At 41.2% G+C, this 24975-nt stretch overlaps 1 protein-coding gene across 2 annotated transcripts in view; it reads right to left on the minus strand.

The window, feature by feature from the left end:
* Positions 1-9851: 9851 nt before the first annotated feature.
* The window catches only part of SMOC2 (SPARC related modular calcium binding 2), a 242329-nt gene continuing 227205 nt past the window's right edge, over positions 9852-24975 (minus strand). For both annotated transcript variants that reach the window (XM_038771125.1, XM_038771117.1), the window contains exons 10-13: positions 23411-23513; positions 22438-22712; positions 17829-17866; positions 9852-11551 (exon numbers count right to left, since the gene is read on the minus strand). In XM_038771125.1, coding sequence (XP_038627053.1) covers positions 11534-11551; positions 17829-17866; positions 22438-22712; positions 23411-23513 — 434 coding nt within the window. In that variant the 3' untranslated portion in view covers positions 9852-11533. The remainder of the gene's footprint in view (positions 11552-17828; positions 17867-22437; positions 22713-23410; positions 23514-24975) is intronic.

Raw genomic sequence — 24975 nt, forward strand, 5'->3', positions numbered from 1 at the left:
AAGTACAGCTGTCATGAAGGCAGAAGAAACTGCAAGACTGCAGAGAAGATGAGAGGTAGGGATTGGAGATAGATTAGTGAATCAGCCACATAGAAATGGTAGATAAAGTTATGGGAGTGAAAAAGTTCCCCAAGGGAGTGGGGGTAGGTGGAGAATAAACTGGGATCCAGAACTGAACCTTGACGGAATCCCACAGTTAGAGAGTGGGAAGCAGAGGAGGAACCAGTGAAAGAGACTGAGAAGGAGTAGTCAAAGACATAGGATGAGAACCAGGAAAGGACACTGTCAGTGAAGTCAAGGACATATAGTGTTTTCAGAAGAAGGGGTTTGTCCACAGTGCGGAAAGAGGCTGATAAGTTGAGGATGATTAAGATGAAATAGATGCTTTTGGATTTGGCAAGAAGGAAGTTACTGGTGACCTTAGAGAGGGTAGGAGCCAGATTGCAGGGTATGAAGCAGTGGGGAAGACAAAAAGCTTTGGTAAAGGAGCCACTGGATAGTGAGAGGTTGAATATGAAACTCAGGGAGGAAAGAAAGGAGGAAGCAAGTGTTTTAAAAGGATGGGATCAGAGGTGCAGGTGGAGGAAGAAAGAGATCTTCTCTTGAGATACTGCTAGGAACAACGGAAGACTCAAAGAGCAGATTGGGAATGGAGAGTTGCAGGGGAGATTTTAGGGAGGTAACACCTGGTGGTTTCAATTATATTCATGAAAGAGGTGGCAAGGCCATTAGGGTCAAGAGGTGGTGAAGGCAGGAAGATAATGGGATTAAGGAGAGAGGTAAATGTCTGAAACAGCTGGTGTGGCAGGGAAGTCAATAAAGTTGGATAAGTATTATTGTCAGGCAAAGGAGAGTGCAGAATTAAAGAGGGTGAGGATGAGTTTGAGACCAACAAGGTCCAACTGATTTTGGATTTCTACCAGTAGTGCTCCATAGCTCAAGCATAAGATCTGAGGAAGCATTCTGATGATGTAATCCAGAGCTGTGGGTTCGTGTAATGAGACTGGTGGAGGAACAGGGGAATGAGGTAATTGATTTCAGTGGAGAGGACAGAATTGGGGGTGTGGCTTCTCATAACTCCGGCATAAGAGCTGAGGAAGCCTAGTGAGAATGTAATCCAGAGCTGTGGGTTCATGGAATGACACTAGTGGAGGGGCAGGGGAATGAGGTCACTGATTTCAGTGGAGAGGACAGAATTGAGGGTGTGGCTTCTCACAAAGCCATTTCCAGAAGAGGATTTCCATGAGGTGAGGTTTTTCTTCCTCTGTGAACCAATCTCTTTGTTTTAATGGTATTTGTTAAGCACCTACTGTGTGTTAAGCACTGTTCTTGTGCAAGTCAATCACATCAGGCAGAGTCCCCATGCCATGAGGGGCTCAGAGTAGAAGTAGAGGGGAAAACAGGTATCAAATCTCCATATTAATAATAATAATGGCATTTATTAAGTACTTACTATGTGCAAAACATTGTTCTAAGCACTGGGGAGGTTACAAGGTGATCAGGTTGTCCCACGGGGTGGGGGTGGGGGGGCTCATAGTCTTCATCCCCATTTTACAGATGAGGTGACTGAGGCCCAGAGAAGTTAAGTGACTTGCCCAAAGTCATACAGCTGACAGTTGGCAGAGCTGGGATTTGAACCCGTGACCTCTGATTCTAAAGCCCATGCTCCTTCCACAGAGCCATGCTGCTTCTCATTTTACAGCTGAGGAAACTGAAGCCCAGAGAAGATACCTGACCAGGGCCACACAACAGGTGGGTGGCAGAGCCGAGATCAGCCCCCGTGTTGCCCGAGTCCCTGGCCCAAACTCTTTTCTTTCCCCTAACCCATAAGACACTTCTGACATTTGAGAGGGTAGGGATAGCCATGCACTTTGAAGATCTGCACACGTTAAAGCTCTATCTCGGTCACTAATCCCTGGATATACAGTGGCAAATTTCAGTCTTTGCAACTCTCTCCATATTTTTTTCCAAGTGAATTATTGATTAAAATACTGACTGGCCTTTGTCGCGTCTGAGTATTTGGTTTGGCCATGATTACTCCTTCATCCCTCTTCCTCTCAGCAACCCTGAATGTAAGAGTTTGTGCTTTTTGATTTCAATCCTTGCTTGGTGTTGTGATGAGAGGTTCCCTGGACTCACAAACCATGGGTTTCTGAGTCTAGTGCCTATACAGACAGGAGACCAAGGATGTCAGTCAGGTACTGAACAGGCTGCAACGCTGTTTTTTTCACACCCTGGGCATCCTATTTAGGAACATACTGTTCTTCCTAGAATGGGGATGGGGCGGACTCTAGGAAGGCTAGCCATAAAAATGGTATTCTCTTCCTAAACCCAAACCAGGATCACTGGAGGACCATTACAGAAATGTAGCTGCTATACTGTTATATTGTGCTCTCCCAAGTGCTTAGAACAGCATGGTTTAGTGAAAAGAGCCCAGGCTGGGAAGTCAGGGATCATGAGTTCTAATTATGGCCCTGCCACATCAGCTGTGTGACTTTGTGTAAGTCACTTAATTTCTCTGTGCCTCAGTTACCTCATCTGCTAAATGGGGATTAAGACTGTGAGCCCCACATGGGACAACCTGATTACCTTGCATCTATCCCATAGCTTAGAACAGTGCTTGGCACATAGTAAGTGCTTAGCAAATACCATCACTATTATTATCATCATCAGTAGCAACTATGGAGCATCTACTGTGTAGGCCTGTAGAGACCAACAATGGAAGTATAACAGTCTCTGCCATCTAAGGGGGAAGACAAGCAAACACAGATTGCCCATCCTACTATGGTATGTTTGGAGCACAGTGAAGAGTAAGAGCATAGACACAAATGATGCAAAACAAAATCAGGAAATAAAACAACATACAAATCCAGACGTGAGTGCTCTTCGTCTATTGTTTTAGCCCCATCAATTGCTTAAGTAATAAATTAGCTTCAGATGCTTGGCATATGTTAATGATTTTATTTAAATCCAATTTATCCACTTGTAGAAGATGTTCTTTCCCCAATTACCATGTTCCTTATTCCAATCACTAGTCCCTCCCTCTCCAGATCTGACAGACCACAGCTCTAACACATCGCGGCTGCTTCGAACAACATGGATCTCTCCACCCTCCTTGAAATATTAGCAGGACTAAACTGGTGCTCTCTGACTGCTACACAGTTCTGTCTCACTGGCTTCTCTGCCTCTCATCATTTTACTGTGAGCATCCACAATTTTCCTATTTACCTTGCACTCTCTCTCTTGCAGGGTTCACCAAAACTTAAGCTACCTCCTCACTGAGGATGGCTTCTGTCCTTTAGCTTGGTTTGCAATACTGCATTTCCTCTTGCCCCAAGGATATCTCCACTCAGATGAACTGCCGGCACCTAAACCTTAACCTGTCTAAGCAGAATTCTTCATCTTTCCCCTAAACCCACTCCTCTAAACACCCTCATCTCGGCTGACAACACAATCACCGTCCCTGTTCCAGAAGTCCTTAACTTTGGGGTCATCCTCCATTCTTTGAGATTGTTCAACTCTCACATTCAGTCTCCTGGCAAATCTTACTAATTCTTCCAGCACATTTCCAGCTTCTGCTCCTTTCTCTCCACCAAACTGCTCACTGACCTAAACTCCTGTGTTGCTATTAGACCATTGCTTCTCGGTGGTCTCCCAGACTCCACAACTAATCTACATTACATTCTGCTGCCTTCCTGAAATGTCTCTAGTCTCTCTCTCAAAACCCTTCACTGGCTCCCCATGCTACTCCACAACCAACAAGAACTCTTCACATGTGGCTAACCCCCCATAGTACCCATCTGCTTTCTTCATTTGCTCATCCCTAACTCACTGCTTCATTTCTGAGCCATCCTTCCAACTGTACCTCATGCTCAACTTTTCCACCTCCATCCCTTCCCTCTCACCCTGTGAGCTCATGGTTGGCAGGGAATGTGTTTGATGTTATACTGTACTCTCCCAAGTGCTTAGTACAGTGCTTTGCACACAGCAAGTACTCAATAAATATGATTATTATTAGTAGTAGCAGTAATAATAATAATTACTCTTTCCCCACATCAGGTTAACCACATCCCTCCCTTTATTCAAAGCCCTTCTAAAATCCTGCCTCATCTAAGAAAGTCTTCCCTGTGAACTTCCAAGTTCACTGAATCATATCATCCTTTCAGCCAACTCTAGCACTTACTAACTTATTTACATCCTCTTCAAGCACTCATGTTTATATGTGTGCTGAATAATTTATTTAACCACTTTCGCAAATACTTTTAAGTGTGTCTCCCCTGTAAGGGTGCAGATAACATTTTACTTCTGCACAGAGTGCTCAGTAAATACTGAATAAATAAATACTCAATAAATACTGTCTCCCCCTTTACACCTTAAGCTTGTTGTGGGCAGATAATGTGCCTGTTACATTGTTGTGCTGTTCTCTCCCAAATGCTTAGTTTAGTGTCCTGCTCACAGTAAACGTTCAGTAAATACAATTGACTGATTGATGCTACTACTACTTCTATTACTATTATTGCTATTTATACTATAACTATTACTAATAATAATAGTGGTATTTATTAAGCATTTAGTATCATTACTGATTCTACTACTATTACTTTTATTAGTACTATTACTTCTACTACTACAACCACTATCACTATTACTATTGCTAGTACTAGTACTACTATTACTACTAGTACTAATAAAATCATCTGTTTGAGTTCCAAAGTTATGACTTCCTTTTTAATTATTTAGGTTGCAAAAATTTCATTTTCTACCTGAGATCTTAAATGAAATATGAATTGTTCAAATGACTCATTTTCCTTTGGTAAACAGGAGTCTTGAAGCATCTGTATTATTAGGATATAGTAGTATTTTTCAGACTGCTCTCTTAGAGCTGTTAAATAATGAGCAGTGTAGCTTAGTGGAAAGAGCACGAACTTGGGAGTCAGAGGTTGTGGATTGTAATCCTGGCTCTGCCACTTGTCAGCTGTGTGACTTTGGGCAAGTCACTTAAATTCACTGGGCCTCAGTTCCCTCATCTGTAAAATGAGGATTAAGACTGTGAGCCTCACATGGGACAACCTGATGACCTTGTATCCACTCCAGCACTTAGAACAGTGATGGACACATTATTATGAGACACCTTTGGATATTGCAGTATTTGAGGACACAAAAGCAGCACGGCCTAACGGCTAAAGCATGGGTCAGAAGGACCTGGGTTCTAATGTCAGCTCCGCCCCTTGTCTGCTGTGTGACCTTGGACAAGTCACTTAACTTCTCTATGCATCAGTTACCTCATCTCTAAAATGGGGATTAAGATTGTGACCCCGTGTGTGACATGGATTGTTTCCAACCTGATTACTTTGAATCGACAAAACCGTTTAGACAGAAGGCCTGGCACATAGCGCGTAACAGATTCTATAAAAAAGAAGATATACATTGATTTTATTTCTGGAGCAAGCCCTGGGCAGCATTTGTAGTCTATTTTGATTTTTTTTGTCTGAAGTGGTTTGTAAAATTGAATTGTAGATGAGTGAGTATATATCCCCTACCTCATATTTTGGGGGCTTACTGTGGTTATTGAACTGTTCCTATGTCTGGAGCTTTTCTTCCCTAAAAGACTTATCCTCATAAAAGGAGGCATCACACACACACCAATCAGTGGTGTTTACAGAGTGTTTGCTCTGAGCAGAGCCCTGGACTTCAGGTAGATGGATACTGCCAGCTCTATTGGCTTTTTTCTTTATCTCATTGAAGATTTTAATTAGCTCTCAAAAACAAATGGCTGAATTATGTGATTAAAATTACCTTCTTTCTATAATATCTTTTCATTCAATTCCATTCGGTCGTATTTTTTGAGCATTTATTGTGTGCAGAGCACTGTACTAAGCGCTTGGGAGAGTACACTACAATAATGAACAGATTCATTCCCTGCCCACAATGAGTTTACAGTCTAGAGGTGGGAGACAGACATCAGTACAAGTAAATAAATTACAGATATGTAAGTGCTGTATGGCTGGAACCTATAGCTTCATTCATTTTATAAAGCATTTATTTGCCATATGAAATTTAGGCATGATTTGGCAGTGTGTCTACCAGCACAATCATATTGTACCCTCCCAAGCACTTGATACAGTTCTGTGTACACAGTAAGTGCTCAATAAATATCTCTGTTGGATTGATTGTTCTAAGCATTCCTTATCAGTAATAATTATGGTATTTGTTAAGCACTTACTATGTGCCAGGCACTGTACTAAGCACCAGGGTGGATACAAGCAAATCAAGTTGGACACAGTCCCTGTCCCAAATGGGGCTCACAATCCCAATCCCTATTTTACAGATGAGATAACTGAGGCTCAGAGAAGTGAAGCGACTTGCCCATGGTCACTCAGCAGACAAGTGGCTGTCAGAATTAGAACCCATGACCTGCTGACTTCTAGGTCCATGTGCTATCCACTATGCCATGCTGCTTCTCTGAGAGTTGCTCCTTTCTCTCCCTACTCAGTGGACTGGTCGTAGCCTGAAGCCCCTATTGGGGCATTAGTAGTAGCCAGGAAGGCCACCTTTACTTCCTGTGTCTTGTATAGAATAGATTGTGTTTGGTCATCCACAAGGGCCAATCAGTTGTTGAGTCCCTAGGACAATTTATAGGCAAATAAAGAGAAACAGCATGGCTCAGTGGAAAGAGCACGGGCTTGGGAGTCAGAGGTCATGGGTTCTAATTGCGGCTCTGCCACTTGTCAGCTGTGTGACTTTGGGCAAGTAACTTAACTTCTCTGAGTCTCAGTTCCCTCATCTGTAAAATGGGGATTAAGACTGTGAGCCCCACGTGGGACAACGTTGATTACCTTGTATCCCCCCAGCGCTTAGAACAGTGCTTGGCATATAGTAAGTGCTTAACAAATACCAACATTATTATTATTATTATTATTAATGTGAATTGAACCCATAAAATGCTGCAGCTGACAGCAATGTGTGAATCTAATACATATAATGGGCAAGTTCATTGCATTGCATTGAGAGGCAGTGTGGTCTAGTGGAAAGAGCTGGACCTCGGAGTCAGAGGACCTGTATTTTAGTACTGGTGCTACCATTTGCCTCCTCTGTTACCTTGGATGGGTCACTAAAGTTCTCTAGACCTCAGTTTCCTCATAAGTAAAAGGGGGCTTAAGCACTAGTTTTGCCTCCTGCTTGGACTGTGAGCTCCAGGTGGAACAAAGAATCTGACTAACCTAATTATCTTGTGTCTACTTTAGCACTTAGTACAGTGTTTGGTACATAGTAAATGCTTAACAAATGCCACATTTTTTAAGGCACACTTCCCTTTGAACTACAGTGATGATTCCTGATTTCAAACATGCTTATGTATCACTTATCCTAAAAAAAACTTTCCCTTGACATCACGGCTCCCTCCCATTATCTCCCCATCTCCCTCCTCGACTGTAAGCTTGTTGTGGGCAGGGAATGTGTCTGTTATATTGTTATACTGTACTCTCCCAAGTTCTTAGTACAGCGGTCTGCACCTAGTAAGCGCTCAATAAATGTAATTGTCTGACTGACTCATACCATTCCTCTTCAAACTTCTTGAGAATTATTTACATGCACTATCTCCACTTTCACTCCTCCAAATCTTTCCTTGATCCCCTCTAATCTGGTTTCCACCCCCTTCACTCTACATAGTATTCTCTAAGGTAATAAGTGACCTTCTTCTTGCCAAATCTGACAGCCTCTACCTCTAGATTGTAAGCCTGTTGGGGACAGGGATTTTCTCTCTTTATTGCTGTATTGTACTCTCCCAAGCACTTAGGACAGTGCTCTGCACACAGTAAGTGCTCAATAAATGTGATCCAATGAATGAATGAATAGATCTCTCAGCTGCCTTCAATGCTATAGGTGACCCCCTTCTTGAAACTTTATCCAACCTTGGCTTCACTGAACCTCTCTTGGTTCTCCTCCAATGTCCCTGGCTACTCCTTTTCAGCCTCTTTTTCAGGCATCTCCTCTGCCACTTTCTGACAGTGGGGGTCCCTCAAAGCTCAGTTCTAAGGTCCCCTTTTATTCTCCCTCTACACCTACTTCCTTGGAGAACTAATTTGCTCCTATGATTTCAACTACCATCTCTGTGTGGATGATTCCCAAATCTACATCTCCAGCCCTGAACTCTCTCCTATTCTGCATTGTCACAGTTCTCCTGATTTCAGGACATCTCTATCTGGTTGTCCTCCTGATGCCTCTAACTAAACACATTCTTAAAACAGAATTCCTTATCTTTCCACCCAAACCCTGTCCTCCCACTCTTTCCCATCACTGTAGGCAATACCACTCTCCTACCTATCTCACAAGACAGTAGCATTGGCATTGTTCTCAACTCATCTCTCTCATTCAGCCCATATATTGAATCTGTCATTAAATCCTATAAGTTCTATCTTCACAATACTGCTAAAATCTAATCTTTCCTCTCCATCCAATCTGTTACTTTGCTGATCCAAGTGCTTAGCCTATCCCACTTTGACTACTGCATCCACCTCTTTACTGACCTTCCTGTCTCTCCCCATTCCAGTCTATACTTCACTCTGCTGCCTGGACCATCTATCTGCAAAAATGTTCAGTCCATGTCTTCCCACTCAAGAACCTCCAGTGGTTGTCCATCCACCTTTGCATCAAACAGAAACTCTTTAAAACCACTGGCTTTAAAGCACTCAATCTCCTTGCCCCTGCTACCTCACTGCACTTATCTACTACATCCCAGTTGGCACATATCACTCCTCTAGTGCCAGCTTACTCACTGTGCCCCAATCTCATCTTTCTCACCACTGACCCCTTTCCCTGAAAGTACCACCCCCTCCATATATGTCAGACCACCACTCTCCCCAGTTTCAAAGCCTTATTAAATTCACAGCTCTTCCAAAAGGCCAAGCCAGAATAAGCCCTCTTTCCTCCAGCTTGCTCTCCCTTCTGGGTCATTTATGCACGTAGACGTGGGACCTGTGGGCATTTGATATTTGTCCCACCCTCAACCCTCCAGCACTTAAATACCTATCTATAAGAGAAGCAGCTTGGCTCAGTGGAAAGAGCCTGGGCTTTGGAGTCAGAGGTCATGGGTTCAAATCCCAGCTCTGCCAATTCATGCATTCAATCATATTTATTGAGCACTTACTGTGTGCTGAGCACTGTACTAAGCGCTTGGGAAGTACAAGTTTGCAACATTGGCAAATTACGAGTTTGCAATTGTCAGCTGTGTGACTTTGGGTAAGTCACTTAACTTCTCTGTGCCTGTTACCTCATCTGTAAAATGGTGATTAAGACTGTGAGCCCCCTGTGGGACCAGCTGATCACCTTGTAACCTCCCCAGTGCTTAGAACAGTGCTTTGCACATAGTAAGTGCTTAATAAATGCCATTATTATTATTATTATTATTATTATAAATTGTTATAAATTACTTATTTTTATTCATATGTTTTCTGCTCAAGACTGTAAACTCATTGTGGGCAGGTCACATGTCTACCAACTCTGTTGTATTGTACTCCCCCAAGTGCTTAGACAGTGCTCTGCACACAGTAAGTTCTCAATAAATACCACTGACGATGATGATGATAGTGATGATGGAGTCTCTCCTCAGGAATGATGTATGAGCTTCAATCCTGAGACTGGGAATCTCGTAAGTGCTTAACAAATGCTCTTCTCATCATCAGTATTATTATTATTACTGTTACTATTACTACTAGCAAATACCAAAATTATTATTAGGTCCAGATATATTGAGGGTGATTGACACATTTGGGGGAAGCGTCTCACTGATGGGGCAGGCCCTTTGGAAGAAGACATTCTGGATATCCCAATTTACCCAAAGAAAAGACTTAGCATCAGATTTGACAGCATATTGTGCTTTAATCTAAAAACAAGATTAAATTCAAAGTTTAGAATATGCAAGGTTATCAAATACACTTGAGGTTAAAACCATTTTTAATATAATGTTGACACATTTTGTACTTTGCGTGTTGTTCCAAAGATTACAATTCTAAAATTCTGCACAGCTTATACTGGTACTCAGCCTCCTACATGATTCCAATGCCTATTCACACACATGATTTAACATGAAACATTTTCAATTGTCATGGAGATTTTGACCAACAAGGAAACTACATCTTCATTCAATTCAATTGTATTTATTGAGCACTTACTGTGTGCAGAGTACTGTACTAAGCACTTGAGCACTGTACTAAGCGCTTGAGCATCTGAACAGCGTTGCCAACGGCCATCTTCGCTTGCAGGTCTTCCCTCAAATGTCTTATCTAAGAAAGATAAGCTTTTCTGGCCGTTAATCCCTTGCCAGAGTTTGGTGACTGCCCTCAGTGAAGTCTCTCACACCAGTCATTTTGGCTGCCTTCAGTTGTAGGTAAGTGGAACTGGAACAATTTCTTTCCCATCCCATTAGATGAGGTTTGCACCTGCAACTTCTTATTTTCTTGAGGCGTCCATCCAAATGAGCGAGAAAGCATGAAAGCTTGTTTGCACTCCTCCAAGACTGGCAGGGTGAGTAGCCCCAATCTTGATGACACTGGCTATGCCCTTACAGCAGGGAACTGTTCGCAATTTGTTCAACTGATAGCTTTACCTTCTTGTGAGCCTCTGATGCCTGGAGGGAAATAAGCCCAACCAGGTGACTAGGAAAGAATTAGCCAGTCAAGCCTGTTGAGCCTCCCTTGTCAAATAATTAGATTTATTTGCATTTAGCCATCTGCCCCTTTATTGCCTCATTCTGACAGCAGGCCTCTGGTCTGGGACTTGGCAGAGAGACTTGAGTGACACCGATATCCATTTCGTTCTCTCCCGATTTGCCGCATGACTAATGTCAGCCAAAGACGGAACTCGGAGAGGAAAGTTCAGAACAGAAGGCATATCAAAAATGTTTAGAAAAAATATACTTTTCTACAAGAGCACTAAACATAGTTGTTTAACTCCTTTAGTGGTTGCGTATAACTCACTGCATGAGCGTGATCTTTGGAAAGTAAAATGAAACAAAATGGAAAAACTCGCTAGGTTTATGAATTGCAAAGTGAGTCAGCAGTAATTTACAAACTTCCTGGGGAAACTTAACACCTCCAACACTGATTCAAAAGTATCGTGAGTACAGTAGATTTCAAATAAAGCAAAATATCCAAGCATAACTATGTTAAATGACTGTACTGGTTAGGAATATAAAGGCATAGTCACAGAACCAAAATACCTACAATAAGGCGTCTCCTATGTTAATGTTTGCAGAAAAAAATTTGGGGGTATTTTTAAGTTGAAATGCAAACTGATACATCTTCACCAAGTACAGAGTTCAAAGGTCAAAAGAAGGCACATACATTGTATGTGATTAATTTTTCAAAACTAGCTGTTCCATTTTCACAGATTAAAAAAAAGTTTGTTTAAATATCTCATTTCTACAAAGTGAATTTACATTTAAAGTACAAAGTGCAAATACTATGGTTGTTTTTATTGCCTTTTGGTGAGGAAATCTCCCACAGGTCAAAGATCTGCCTTGGTTATGGAAGCTGTTTCATCCTTGTTTCTTTGGCTGGAAAAAAGAGATTTTTTTAATTTTGAGATGTCTAAATTCACTTGTGAGATCATTTCAAATACAGCAATTGGAAGTATATATGTTTGAAAATCGGTGTTAGGAAACTTGATTCAGTGGTAACACTGCCGAGTGGAAAGAGCAGAGGCATGGGAATCAGGGGGCCTGAGTTCTAATCACTGCTCTGCCACTTGCCTCCTTTGTGGTGAAACATTGAGGTTCTCTGTGCTTCAGTTTCCTTAACTGTAAAGTGAGGATTACATACATATTCTACCTCCTTCTTGGACTGTGAACTCCATGTGGAACAGGGACTGTGCCCGACCTGATTATCATGTATCAAGCCAGTGCTTAGTGCTTGGCACATAGTAAGTGCTTAACAAATACCACTATTATTATTCCCAACCTATAAAGCTTACATGGTGGGAGGGGGGAAGGTTAGAAGCACGGACAGCTCTGATCTTTCCCAGTCCCCTGGAATGGGTTGGAGGCGGGTAGGGACAGGGAGAAAATACTTAGTTACTTGTCCCAAATCACATACAAGTGGGAATTGTTCTGCTTGCACAGTATAAGGAAACTGAGGCACAGAGAGGTCAAGTGACTCATTCAAGGCCACACAACCATCCAGTAACAGATATGGTACTAGAACGAACTTTTCCTGACTCCAAAACCCAAGTTCTTTTCACTAGATTTCACTGCCCTTTTGCCTATTATTTTCTTTCTCTGAGACAATGCTATTGTAAAAATTGACAGTCATGTCTCTTCAAAGTACTCCAACATTCTTGAAAACAAATGAGACTGGAAAGAAAAAAAGGAATGGGTAATTCTGTGCATTGGTATATTGCAAATATATATTCAATTGGGCCAAGTTTGTATGATCAAATTAAAGGTCTATTAGCTGTGAAATATGCCAATCTATATTATACAGATGCAGCGTAGTTGAGAAGTGACGAGGAAGAGCACTGCTTGATTTGGAAATGGAGCTCATCAGTTATCAAGTTTGCTACCTGCTTCAGCTGGTCAATAGAAAACAAGTATTTTGATTGTAAAGACAGTGGGAAAACTGCCCTAATTCTTGGGAATTAGCTTCTTGAGAGCACTTCTTTCAAGCTCTGGGAGGTGACAGCCACTAGTTTGATTATTTGAGAAATGTTTTCAGTTGTTATAGCACTTTAACACCAACAGGTGTTCTTTGCCCAACTCTTAAAAATAATAGGTACTAAATCTACAAAAATATTTTAAAAGTTAAAATCAAGCTTCAGTAAAGATGTTCTGCTATGTTCCAGGAAAAATTTGAGTTTTTCAAGTTGAAAGCATTTGTAGTAGGGAGTGCAAAGTACTTGCACCTGTAATTAATAGTCCTTATTTAAAGCAACACTTTCAAAGTTTTTGGACTTTTTCAACTAGGGCAATTTTTTTCACTCTGGAACATTTGAAAGTGTGAAGTAATTTCAAAAGTTAAAACCCAAATCATGTGTCTGACCCTTAAAAGCCATGTTTAATTACTAAGGATTTGATTCCAAGGAAGGTGCACAGGTCTGCAGAACAAATCTACAAGGAATGCCCAGCTGGGCTTAGAATGTATTTACCTAGAAGGCAATAAATGAAGCGAAAAAGTAAATGATAAATCAACTCGATGAAGTGCTGAAGCCATGTTTGCCTGTCTTAGTGTGAGGCCCTTAGAGTGATTTAGCACTGAGGTTGTTTCCTGGCAGATCCTCTAAGTGATAGGGAAAGTGGAAGAGTAATTAGCATAGTCCATCCTAACTGTGTTTTTCTTTGAGGAAGAAGGCTGGTTAGCCCTTTTCTCATATAATATGTTGTCAAGAGGAAACAAAAAATCCTTTTGCTTGATTGCCTGGATAAAGGTATAAGGTTTGGTAGTTCAGTTAGGGTAAGCTAAGTTTCCCCCTCCTCCCCCCACTCTCTTAGACTGTAATTCATTGGGGGAAGGGAACATGGCTGTTTATTGTTGTACTCTCCCAAGTACTTAGTTCAGTGTTCTGCACACAGTAAATACCCAATAAATACACTTGATGAATGAAAGTAATGCATTTATGACTACCTTGAATTTTGTAAAATAGATTCCTTTTTTGGACACATCATGTCACTCAATTAATCAGTGGGACTTAAGTGCCACTAAGTGCAGAGCACTGTGTTAAGCACTTTGGAGGGTACACAGAAGCAAAACATAGTGTTCACTGACTTCCACGAACATACATCAAGGGGGAGGCAGGCAGAAATGATTTACAAATGAAAGAATATAAAAGTTTGAATATGCCAGGATGAAATAGCTGAATGAATAATGGGATATGTAATTGAATAGAGTTTTGTACATAAGTACTGAGAATGGATATAAATAACTAATTGAGAAAAGTTCCAATGAGGGGAAATATAACTTGGGGAGTTGAGAATTAAATAGAGAAGGCTTCTTGGTGGAAAGGAATCTCAGAAGAAATTTGAAGATGGGAAGAGTTGAGAGCTGGCAGATTTGAAGGGGGAAAGAGTACAAGGCAGGAGGATGGACACGAGCATGAGCCAAGGTTTGAAGTGGGGGAATTGAGAAAGAGGTATGTTGAGAAGGTGCACTTTAAATGAATGAAACTTACAAGCTGAAGAATAGCAGGTGAGGAGAACTGATGCATTAGAGGAGGAAAACTGGGGAAGAAGGTTGAAGCCAAAGGTAAGGAGTTTTTGCTTGATGCAGAGGAAAAATGCATACCCAGTGGAGGACACTGAGATTGGAAAGATGTATGCAGAATTATATTTGAATTATAATTTGAGCAGCAGGGTTTGGTGGGGAAAGGCTGGGGATTGGGAAACCAGTGAGGAAACTCATTCAGTAGGCTAGTTGGCTAATAGGGGTTAGAGGAAAGTTTGAACCAGGTGGTGGCTGGGAAATGTTGTGAAGGATGAACTGGTAGGAATTAGTAGATGACTGAACATGAAAGATGAAAGACAGTAAATATTTGAGGATGAGATCAAGGTTGTAGGTTTCTGTAACAGGGAGAAGAGTCATTCTTTCCATGGAGATGGGAAAATTTTGAGGAGTGACGTTTAGAAGGGAAGATGAGGAGTTTGATTTTAAGCATGTTCAATTTAAGGTGGACAGAGGGGCAGCTAAGTGAAGATATCTTGGAAGTATACTAAATTATTACTAGAGAATGGGTGAGCCTAGTGAGGAAACTTTGGAAGTTTTTGACATAGGGGGAGTAACTGAAGCCATGCAGAGGGAGAGGATGTGAATGTGTGTGTGTATTTACATATTAAAGATTAGAAATCTGTAACAGCCACAGGATGCGGGGGAGAGAAGGAAGAGGAGAATGAAGCAGCGTGGCTCAGCAGAAAGAGCACAGGCTTTGGAATCAGAGGTCATGGGTTCAAACCCTGGCTCCATCAATTGTCAGCTGTGTGACTTTGGGCAAGTCACTTAACTTCTCTGTGCCTCAGTTATCTCATCTGCAAAATGGGGATTAAGACTGTGAGCCCTCCGTGGGACAACCTGATCACTTTGTAACCTCTCCAGCACTTAGAGCAGTGCTTTGGACAGAGTAAGTGCTTAATAAATGCCATTATATATGAAACCGAGACTGAAATGGGAAAGTTAGGAGTTCTAGGTGAATCCCTCTGAGGCAGTAACTCCAACTGTCCCTCATAGGAGGGGGAGGAGGAACTCTGGAGATGGATATCTAAGTGCCCTTCCTTGAGGGAAAGTGAAATAAGCAACTCCTAATGCCTTATATGATATTAACCTGGAACTGAGTGGATCAGAGGGAATAATAGGGGATGACATAGTGGAGGCAGGTATTTGGAGAAGAACCTGAGTCATTTTGAGAATGGATAAGTTTGCACTGTGATCCTGGAGAGAAAGGCTCAGGGAAGGCTTGGAACTGAGACCCTTGAAGGACATAAGATGCAAGGAGGGATTGGAGATGTGATCTAGAGGGTTAGAACACCTGAAAGGTTTAGGAATCCAGAGGTTAGAACTCCAGAAGAGTGAGGCTACTGTTCCTGAGAAATGACATGGGAAACCCTGACAACAGAAGGACTTGAAGAGAGTGAAGTTGGAACTTAAAACTCCCTGTGAGAAAAGGAGAAAGGAACTTGAGCCCCAGAATAACTGCAGGAAAGTACAAACAGTACTGAGTGGCTGAGTATTAGATCTAGGGAAAGGAAATTTGGATAGGAGTTCTGCTTACTCACTCCTTGATTAATGCGTTAAAAATATTATTTTTTCACCATCATTATTATTATCATATTTATTAAGTGTTTACATGCAAGAAGTCTCTTAGAAGATATTGAGCTCCCTAATCTTGGTGTCTGGCTATAGCAGGGCTGAAGAAGAAGCTCAGGGTGCTGTGGATGGACCTGGAAAACTGTATTTTATCTTCCAAAATAGAACTTCTTATCTTCCCACCCAAATCCTGTCCTCCCCCTGACTTTTCCATTACTATATGCAGTACCACCATCCTTTCTGTCTCATAAGCTCATAACCTTGGTGTTATCCTAGACTCATTTCTCTCCATAGCATCTCTAAAATTTGCCTTTTCCTCTCCATCCAAACTGCTCACACATTAATCCAAGCACATATCCTATCCCTCCATGATTACTGTCTCAGCCTCCTTGAGACCTTCCTCTCTCCTGTCTCTCCCCACTCCAGTCTATACTTCACTCTGCTCCCCATATCATTTTTCTACAAAACAGTTCAGTCCAAGTTTCCCAACTCCTTAAGAACCTCCAGTGGTTGCTCATCTACCTCCACACAATCAGCTTTAATGCACTCAATCACCTTTCCCCCCCTCACACTTTTTCTCACTGCTTTTATACTACAACCCAACCCACATATTTCTCTCCTCTAATGCAAACCTACTCACTTTATTTTGATCTTATCTATCTCACCAGCAACCTCTCACCCACGCCTGCCTCACCCTCCCTCTTCATATCCACCTTCAAAACCTTACTAAAAGTACATTCCCTTCAAGAGGCCTTCCCTGACTAAGCCTTCATTTCCTTTTCTTCCATCCCCTTTTGTGCCTCCCTTGCACTTCGATTTGTACCCTTTATTCACCCCTCCTTCAGCCCCAGAGCACTTATGTACATATCCATAATGTATTTATATTAGTGTCTGTCTCCCCCTCTAGACTGTAATCTAGACAGCCACTTGTCTGCTATGTGACCTTGGGAAAGCCATTTAACTTCTTTGTGCCTGTTACCTCATCTGTGAAAACGGGGATTAAGACTGTGAGCCCCACGTGGGACAACCTGAGATTACCTTGTATCTACCCGAGGACTTGGAACAGTGCTTGATACTTAGTAAATGCTTGACAAATACTATTATTATTTTTATTATTATTACAAATGACCCTTTGGAGGAATTTGGAGAGGAATGGAAGAAGGGAGATGGGGCAGTATCTGGAGGGAACTGCATGATCCAGAGAAGTCTTCTTAATACAGCAGAGACTTCAGCGTGTTTGACGGAGGCCGGAAAGAAGCCATTAGGGAGTGAGACTGAAAATAATGTTAAAGTAGGAGAGCAGAGTGGAAGGGTTTTCATGAGGTGAGAGGAAACGGTAATCAGAGGAACAGGAAAAAAGGGTGAATTTTGAGATCTGGTGTGAGGCTTCTTGACAGTCCACTTGGAAGGGAGAGGGGGTAGTAGAATGGTGAGGAGGAGTTGGAAGCAATTTAGGAAGCTCAAACTTGACGTTTCTTTTGATTTTATCCACTAAGTCATTGTCTGATGTTTCTCAGATAGCCCAATGATAAAAATCAAAACTGGTTCAAAACAATCTCTGGAATTCATTCTTGAGATAGGACAAAGACTACAACGGAAAACTTGAAACTATACATACATTTTAAAAGAGTGGATATGGATTAAGGTAATGAGCAAAAGGCACAGGAACACAGTCAGTGCTACTTATACTAGGCAGAGTTGATCCCTAATTTTATTCCTTTTTATGTTCTTAGGTACCTTTCCTTTTTTCTAAGGGTGCATCACCAGGGAAGGAAGCTAATTTCAATACATTAAAGCTTCTGAAAGCTTTTCCAAACCTGAAAAACATTTATGTCAGTAATTGCTTCACATACATTCGAACATTCAGAAAAATTACTGCAAGCTTCATTTAGAGACTTAAGTGAATGTGTGCATTAAGGGGAACCTGTTCTTTTAAGGCACTATGCAATCAAAAATCCAACACAACTTTGAATGATTATAGCCAGCTGAATCTACAAAGACGACTAATAATGAATGGCTGTATTCAGATTGTAAAGATACACTCACCTGCCTGTTGGAGTTGCTTTCAGCATTGCCTTTAGGTGCTGACAGAGAAAGATAAAGAATAGAAAACACATTTTAATTCATTGGGAAGAATTGCATTCATTTTCATGTTGAAAATGGGTAATGGTGACATATAGAAGAAAACAGCAAATATACTGCTGGCTGTTCTTGCCTTTTTGACGATTTTGCAAAATTCCCTCCAATATTTTCTGATTGCAGAACCATTCTTTTCCTCAGTGTAAATTAAAAATCTGGTCTTCAATCAAGTTCTAAGAAGGACCATTCACTTTCTGACCTTCTTCATTCCCCAACACTTCTTTTCTCCACCATTACTACCCAAAATACCTGATGTTCAGCTACAAAGCAACATTCTTTAAAAAAAGAAAAAAGCACTTGGACATGCTGGAAGTTTGAATGCTAGTCAAGGCTTTTAATTAGGTTTCCTTTTCTCATGCCTCCCTTCCTTCCTTTCATCTCCCTTCCCCACTATCCCCCTTCTCCTCTCTTACCCTCTCCCACTTTGAGGGCTGCCTGGGCAGAATATGTCTTTATTTCCTTATTAATTACATTTATTCTGAAGAAAATTTCCATCAGCATTGGGAATATTGCACATTATCGGTGTCTTAGGTATAGAATAGTGGGGAGAGGAATGTTGAGAAAACATCAGACCCAATTCATTAGATTCCTTCGAACTGATTAGCAAGAAGTGAGCTCTTTGTGGACAGGGAATGTGCTGTATTGTAGTCTTCCATATGCTTAGTAAAGTGCTCAATAAATACAGTTGATTGTTTGCTTTAACAAACTTTGTCTTTTCCTTTGCTAAGACCAGTTTTGAATAGGTAAAAGTGAGGTGGATAATTCAGTCAATGCAGGTACCCAATTTATAAAATGAAATTCTGATTCTCAGAAAGAGATCTCTGATTTTCAGCTGTTTTCCAAAAATTATCTCAGCTAATGTCCTGATTTTGTCTAAGACAACCAACGAATAAACATACTGATTTCTAAGGAAAATAGAGAATAGATGCCCCAAATATGTTATTGTCATGAGTTCATTACTAAATATTTACCTTGGCATGATGAAGCCCATTAATAAAGATCTCCAGAGTGTAAAAAATTCCCTTTAGAAATGCTATTCTTACCAAGTGTACAATTGATTGTATTATCTTTACAAATAGGATTCTCTTTCTCAAGTATGTCATTCAGAATGTGATTTTTCTTTCCTTGGCTCATTAACAAAGTTGTGTGTTAGTGGAGTGAACTGAATGCTGGGTGATTGGATACCTTACCAGTAATGTATGCAGCTTGCATAGTGAACGGTGACATCTGTCTAATGCTGGAAATCTAAACACACAAATAATAATAATAATAATAATGACATGTATTAAGTGCTTACTATGTGCAAAGCACTGTTCTAAGCACTGAGGAAGTGACAAGGCGATCAGGTTGTCCCATGGGGGGCTCACAGTCTTAATCCCCATTTTACAGGTGAGGTAATTGAGGCACAGAGAAGTTGTGACTTGCCCAAAGTCACACAGCTGAAAATTGGTGGAGCTGGAATTTGAACCCATGACCTCTGACTCCAAAGCCTGTGTTTTTTCCACTGAGCCATGCTGCTTCCCCTATTTAATAATAATAATAATAATGGCATTTATTAAGCACTTACTATGTGCAAAGCACTATTCTAAGCACTGGGGAGGTTACAAGGTGATCAGGTTGTCCCACAGGGGGCTCACAGTCTTAATCCCCATTTTACAGATGAGGGAACTGAGGCCCAGAGAAGTTAAATGACTTGCCCAAAGTCACACAGTTGACAATTGGTGGAGTCAGGATTCGAACCCCTGACCTCTGACTCCAAAGCCCGTGCTCTTTCCACTGAGCCACACTGCTATTTATTACATAGAGTAGAATTCTAATCTTTAAAGAACAAAAACCCTCTAAATAGTGGATTAAGAAACACTGTGGGCTTCACGAATGATCATTTTTTTATGGTACTTGTAAAGCACTTACTATGGTGCCAGAGTCACTGTACTAAGCTCTAGGGTGGATACAAGGTAATCAGGTTGGACACAGTCCTTGTCCCACATGGGGTTCACAGTCTAGAAGGAGGATGACGTATTCCCCATTTTACAGATGAGATAACTGAGGCACAGAAAAGTTATGTGACTTGTCCGAGGTCACAAAGCAAACAGTTGGCAGAGCCGGGATTAGAACCCAGGTCCTTTTTACAGGCCCGTGTTCTTGTTATTAGGTTATTTCACCGAAAAGGGAAATGGGGTGGAGGGAGGAACCTGGGAGGAAGACACCACACCAGTTGGAGGAAGGAAAACAAACAATTAATCTTTGACAAAAATTCAATGGCTTATCTATGTTTGCAAAAATGGTATTCTGCTTTGTTGATATTAGAGTATTTTCATAAATCCTGAGTTTCTTAAAACCTCTGGTAGAGAAAGGTGTGGTTTTATCAATTTTAAGTATTTGATGTAATCAAAGATGAGAAGAGATGAAATGGTACACACAAGTTCAGCCAGGAATCAGTTGCAGAGCCAAGATCAGAATCCCAAAGTCTCAATTCTCTAATTCCCCATTATTACCAACAGAAAACAGCCATGGTAGTCATTTAAATCGCCCTGATTAAAATATGAAGGGTTAAAATATCCCTGTCTACTTGTTTTGTTTTGTTGTCTGTCTCTCCCTTCTAGACTGTGAGCCCATTGTTGGGTAGGGACCATCTCTATGTGTTGCCAACTTCCCAAGCACTTAGTACAGTGCTCTGCACACAGTAAGCACTCAATAAATAGGATTGAATGAATGAATGAATGAATGAATAAAATGTAATGGGAAATGTTAAATCTGAACCCCGGTGACTTCCCAGAGCCAAGACAATGTAAATATAAAGGAGAATGTGGGAAATGAAACATTGCTCTTGGATTAGCCAGTCAATCAAATTTATTGAGCGCTTAATGTGTGCACAACACTGTACTTAGCGCTTGGGAGAGTACAATAAAATCATAAACCGAAACATTCCCTGCCCACAATGCGCTAGCAGTCTAGAGGGGGAGACAGATATTAATATGAATAAATAAATTACCTCACTAGCACTTTGTGTTCAGATTGTCAGGATAGTGTCCTAACTCCATCTGCAGTGATTTTTCCTAACAATGTAGCAGTCTTTCTTACATATGGAAGTAAATAAAACATCCTAAATTGTGCTTTTTGAGATGTTTGAGGATTTAGCCGCAAAGGTCATGAAGGGGGCCATCAAGTGCTTAGTGCAGTGCTTTGCACACGGTAAGTACTTAGTAAAGACAATTGATTGAATGACATTTGGACTGCGATCTCCAACCTCATAACCTGCATGGGATGGTCCCATTAAAGAAGCATGGCAAGAACAAGGTCGGAATCCATCATTCTGCCTGAAACTTAGGTCTCAAGTGGTATCTCCATGGCTCCAAATGGCATAGCCATTGAGAGAAAAGTACCTGAAGTCAGAAACTCACTGGTGAACAGAAATCAACAACACAGATCCTTATTAACTCATAACTAATATAGATCTAATATACAGCATGGCTCTGGGAGTCAAAAGGACCTGGGTTCTAATCCTGTCCCCACCACTTGTCTGAGCAAGTCACTCAACTTCTCTGTGCCTCAGGTATCTCATCTGTAAAATGGGGATTGACTTTGAGCCTCAGGTGGGACATGGACTGTAACCAGCCTGGTGAGCTTGTATCCATCTACCCCAGCACTTAGTACAGTGCCTGGCACACAAACATCATTTTAACAAAACCAACAAACAAAAACCATGAACAGCTAAGCAGTTCACAGAAATGAACAGCAAGGATTTTATACTGCATTACTGCTGCAGTAGCTCCAATGACTGCCAATTTACTTTCTTGTGCAAATCAAGGTTTGGATTATGTGAATAAGATTCTATTTACCTCAGAGATTTTCTCTCCCTCTCTTCCCTTCCTTCTAGTTCTCAGATTTTCTCGTGAGTGTTTTCTCTGCTACTTCAACAGATGAACTGTGCTTTTGCAAATCCCACCACCCTTATCTGGCAGAATCTATTGAGAAGCATAGTGGATAGAGCACAGGCTTGGGACTCAGAAGGACTTGGGTTCTAATTCCAGCTTGGCCACTTGTCTGCAGGTTGACCACGGGCAAGTCACTTCACATCTCTGGGCCTAAGTTACCTCATCTCTAAAATAATAATAATAATAATAATAATGGTATTTGTTAAGCACTTACTATGTGCGAAGCACTGTTCTAAGTGCTGGGGAATTGATACTGTGAGTCCCATGTGGGAAAGAGACTATATCCATCCCAGTGTTTAGTTCAGTGCCTGAAGCATAGTAAGTGCTTAACAAATACCCGTTATTATTATTATTAGTGATCTTCAGCTCATGGTGCAAGTTTTATCATATTAACTGGTCACTATAATGGGAAAGAAACTACAGCTTCTATTTTGATGTCCTGTTAATGTTGCTGATTTTAAATGTTATCATAAAAGTTTATTTCATTGTTCATACACTCTGATTTAAACAAAAGTAGCAGGAAATGAAATAACTATTAATACTTTACACATTTTAAAACATGAAATAGAAAATGTTCTTACTATGACGTTTCTTTGTGTCTGCTTTACCTTCTTCTTTTGTAACTCCAAGGCAGCCCATTAATTCTTGAACAGATATGGATTTGTCATTATTCACATCACAGTACTCAACAAATTTCTTCACACATTTCTTGGGCTTTGATTTCTTTCGCAGGAATCTCTTAAACGGCTTGATTTCCTTTTTGCCAATGTCACCATTGGAATTCTTGTCAAGTACTTTGAAGTACCAGTGGACTACTCTCTCTTCTAGAGTATGACTCGGATCCGGTTCTGAAAGCCTGTAATAGAAAGAGAAAGAGGTTATGTCCTCTGAACTTACAACTCCTCCCTCCTCTCCCCGCCTGAACTCATCCTCCCATCACCTCTTTCTAGCACAACCTCATCTGTAGTCTCCATCTGGAAAGTCTAGGCATTGGGCTGGTTTAATGGAAAGAGCTGGGCTTGGGAGTCAGAGGTCATGGGTTCTAATCCCAGCTTTGCCATTTATCAGCTGTGTGACTTTGGGCAAGTCACTTAACTTCTCTGGGCCTCGGTTACCTCATCTGTAAAATGGGGATTAAAACTGTGAGCCCCACGTGGGACAAACTGATTACCTTGTATCTACCCCAGCAATGAGACCATTGCTTGGTATATTGTAAGCGCTTATCAAATCCTGTCATTATTATGTTTTTTGAGAAGCAGCATGGCCAGTGGAAAGAGCACGGGCTTTGGAATCAGTGGTCATGGGTTCAAATCCCGGCTCCACCAATTGTCAGTTGTGTGACTGGGCAAGTCACTTAACTTCTCTGTGCCTCAGTTACCTCATCTGTAAAATGGGAATGAAGGTGGTGAACCCCCCCATGGGACAACTTGATCACCTTTTAGCCTCCCCAGCACTTAGAACAGTGCTTTGCACATAGTAAGCGCTTAATGAATGCCATTATTATTATTTTTATTATCATAACCAGACTTCAGTGTAGAATTATGGGTAATCTACCTGCTGGAAGAGGAGGAGGGATCGGAAACAGCGTGAACCATGTCGGTGGAGAGAGCATCTAGGACACTGGTCAGGAATTCATTCTTTTTGGCTCCAGGACAACCTATTAAGAGTTTTTAAAAAGATTATTTTGAGACATATTCAACAATATCATTTCACAAATGCAAAATTACTTTAGCTGACCACATTATTTTTGTTGACAAGCAGGTCTTTGGGAATCCTCCCCAAATTTGCATGAATTTCCTCCTCTTGGTGGCTGTGAGAGCTTGGAAGATAGAAAGGAATTGGGGGATTTGAAGATTTTAGTATTTTCATTCATTCATTCAATCGAATTTACTGAACACTTACTATGTGCCGAGCACTGTACTAAGGAGTTGGGAGAGTACAATATAATACAGACACATTCCCTGCCCACGGTGAGCTTTCAATATTTGGGGATACAATCACACAACTCTCAGAATTCTGTGGGATGTGAATTGAACATGTTCTACCTCAGATATAGAAATCCAAGCATTTAAAGTAAGTGTTTGCCCTGGGAGAAGGGTGATTGAGGGGAGGAACACTTCAGTTCAAGGCAGGCTAACCAGTTCAGCTAGGAAAATTACAATCTGGGATAGTTCTCTATTTTTTTATGAATTGCCCAGACATCCTCCAAAGCTGAGGCTTCCTGATCATATTTTATTTTGTCGATCTTTATTGTAGTAACAAAATTCACTTTGCTGGGTTAGTGATTTTTTTTAATGAAAGAATAATGTTGCTCATTATCCTGACTTGCTCATGCATTGTGAGTTAAATTAAACAATTCAAATTTGCTTTCAGACCAAGGACAATCTTACTATTTATTCCCCAGTGGGTTTCCCTTAGGTAAATTCATTCAACTCATTCAAGGTTATTTGGTGCCCTCTCTGCCTCCTCTTCCTCACCCACTCTTACTGTCCTAACTGTTGGCAGGGTAGTGCCCTTCTTCAGACAGGAGTTCCACATGAGGAGCAGCATGGCATAGTGGATAGAGCATTGGACTGGGAGTCAGGAGGTCAGGTTCTAATTCTGACTCCTCCACTTGTCTGCTGTGTGACCTTGGACAAGTCACTTCTCTGGGCCTCAGTTTTCTCATCTGTAAAATGAGGATTGAGACTGTGAGCCCCACCATGGGACAGGGACTTGTATCCACCTGAGTGCTTAGTACAGTGCCTGGCACATAGTAAGCACTTAACAAATACCACAATTACTTTACTATTTACTAATACTAATTAATTACTATTTGAAGGAGAGAGCAGCCCCTAGGGTATTCCACCATGCATTTCCAAAAGAGGCAGTGGAAATTTGAAGCTAACGGATCATAACATAACCCTGGCCCTGGCTTCCTGAACTGCAAACTGCCTGACCTCATGGAAGGGAGGGGAGTGAAATAAGGATTGCAAAAAACACTGCAAAGTAATCCATCTCTGTTTCTATAGATGCCTTTCATAGTAAAAGATGGAAATACTGACAGTGAAGCTCTACCCACGCAGGAGGATGTGGTTGAAAGAATTTAGGTGGGATTGATACCCTTCCGCATTGTTTGG

Source organism: Tachyglossus aculeatus, chromosome 2 (genome assembly GCF_015852505.1).
Source record: "Tachyglossus aculeatus isolate mTacAcu1 chromosome 2, mTacAcu1.pri, whole genome shotgun sequence".
NCBI classification, from domain to species: Eukaryota; Metazoa; Chordata; class Mammalia; order Monotremata; family Tachyglossidae; genus Tachyglossus; species Tachyglossus aculeatus.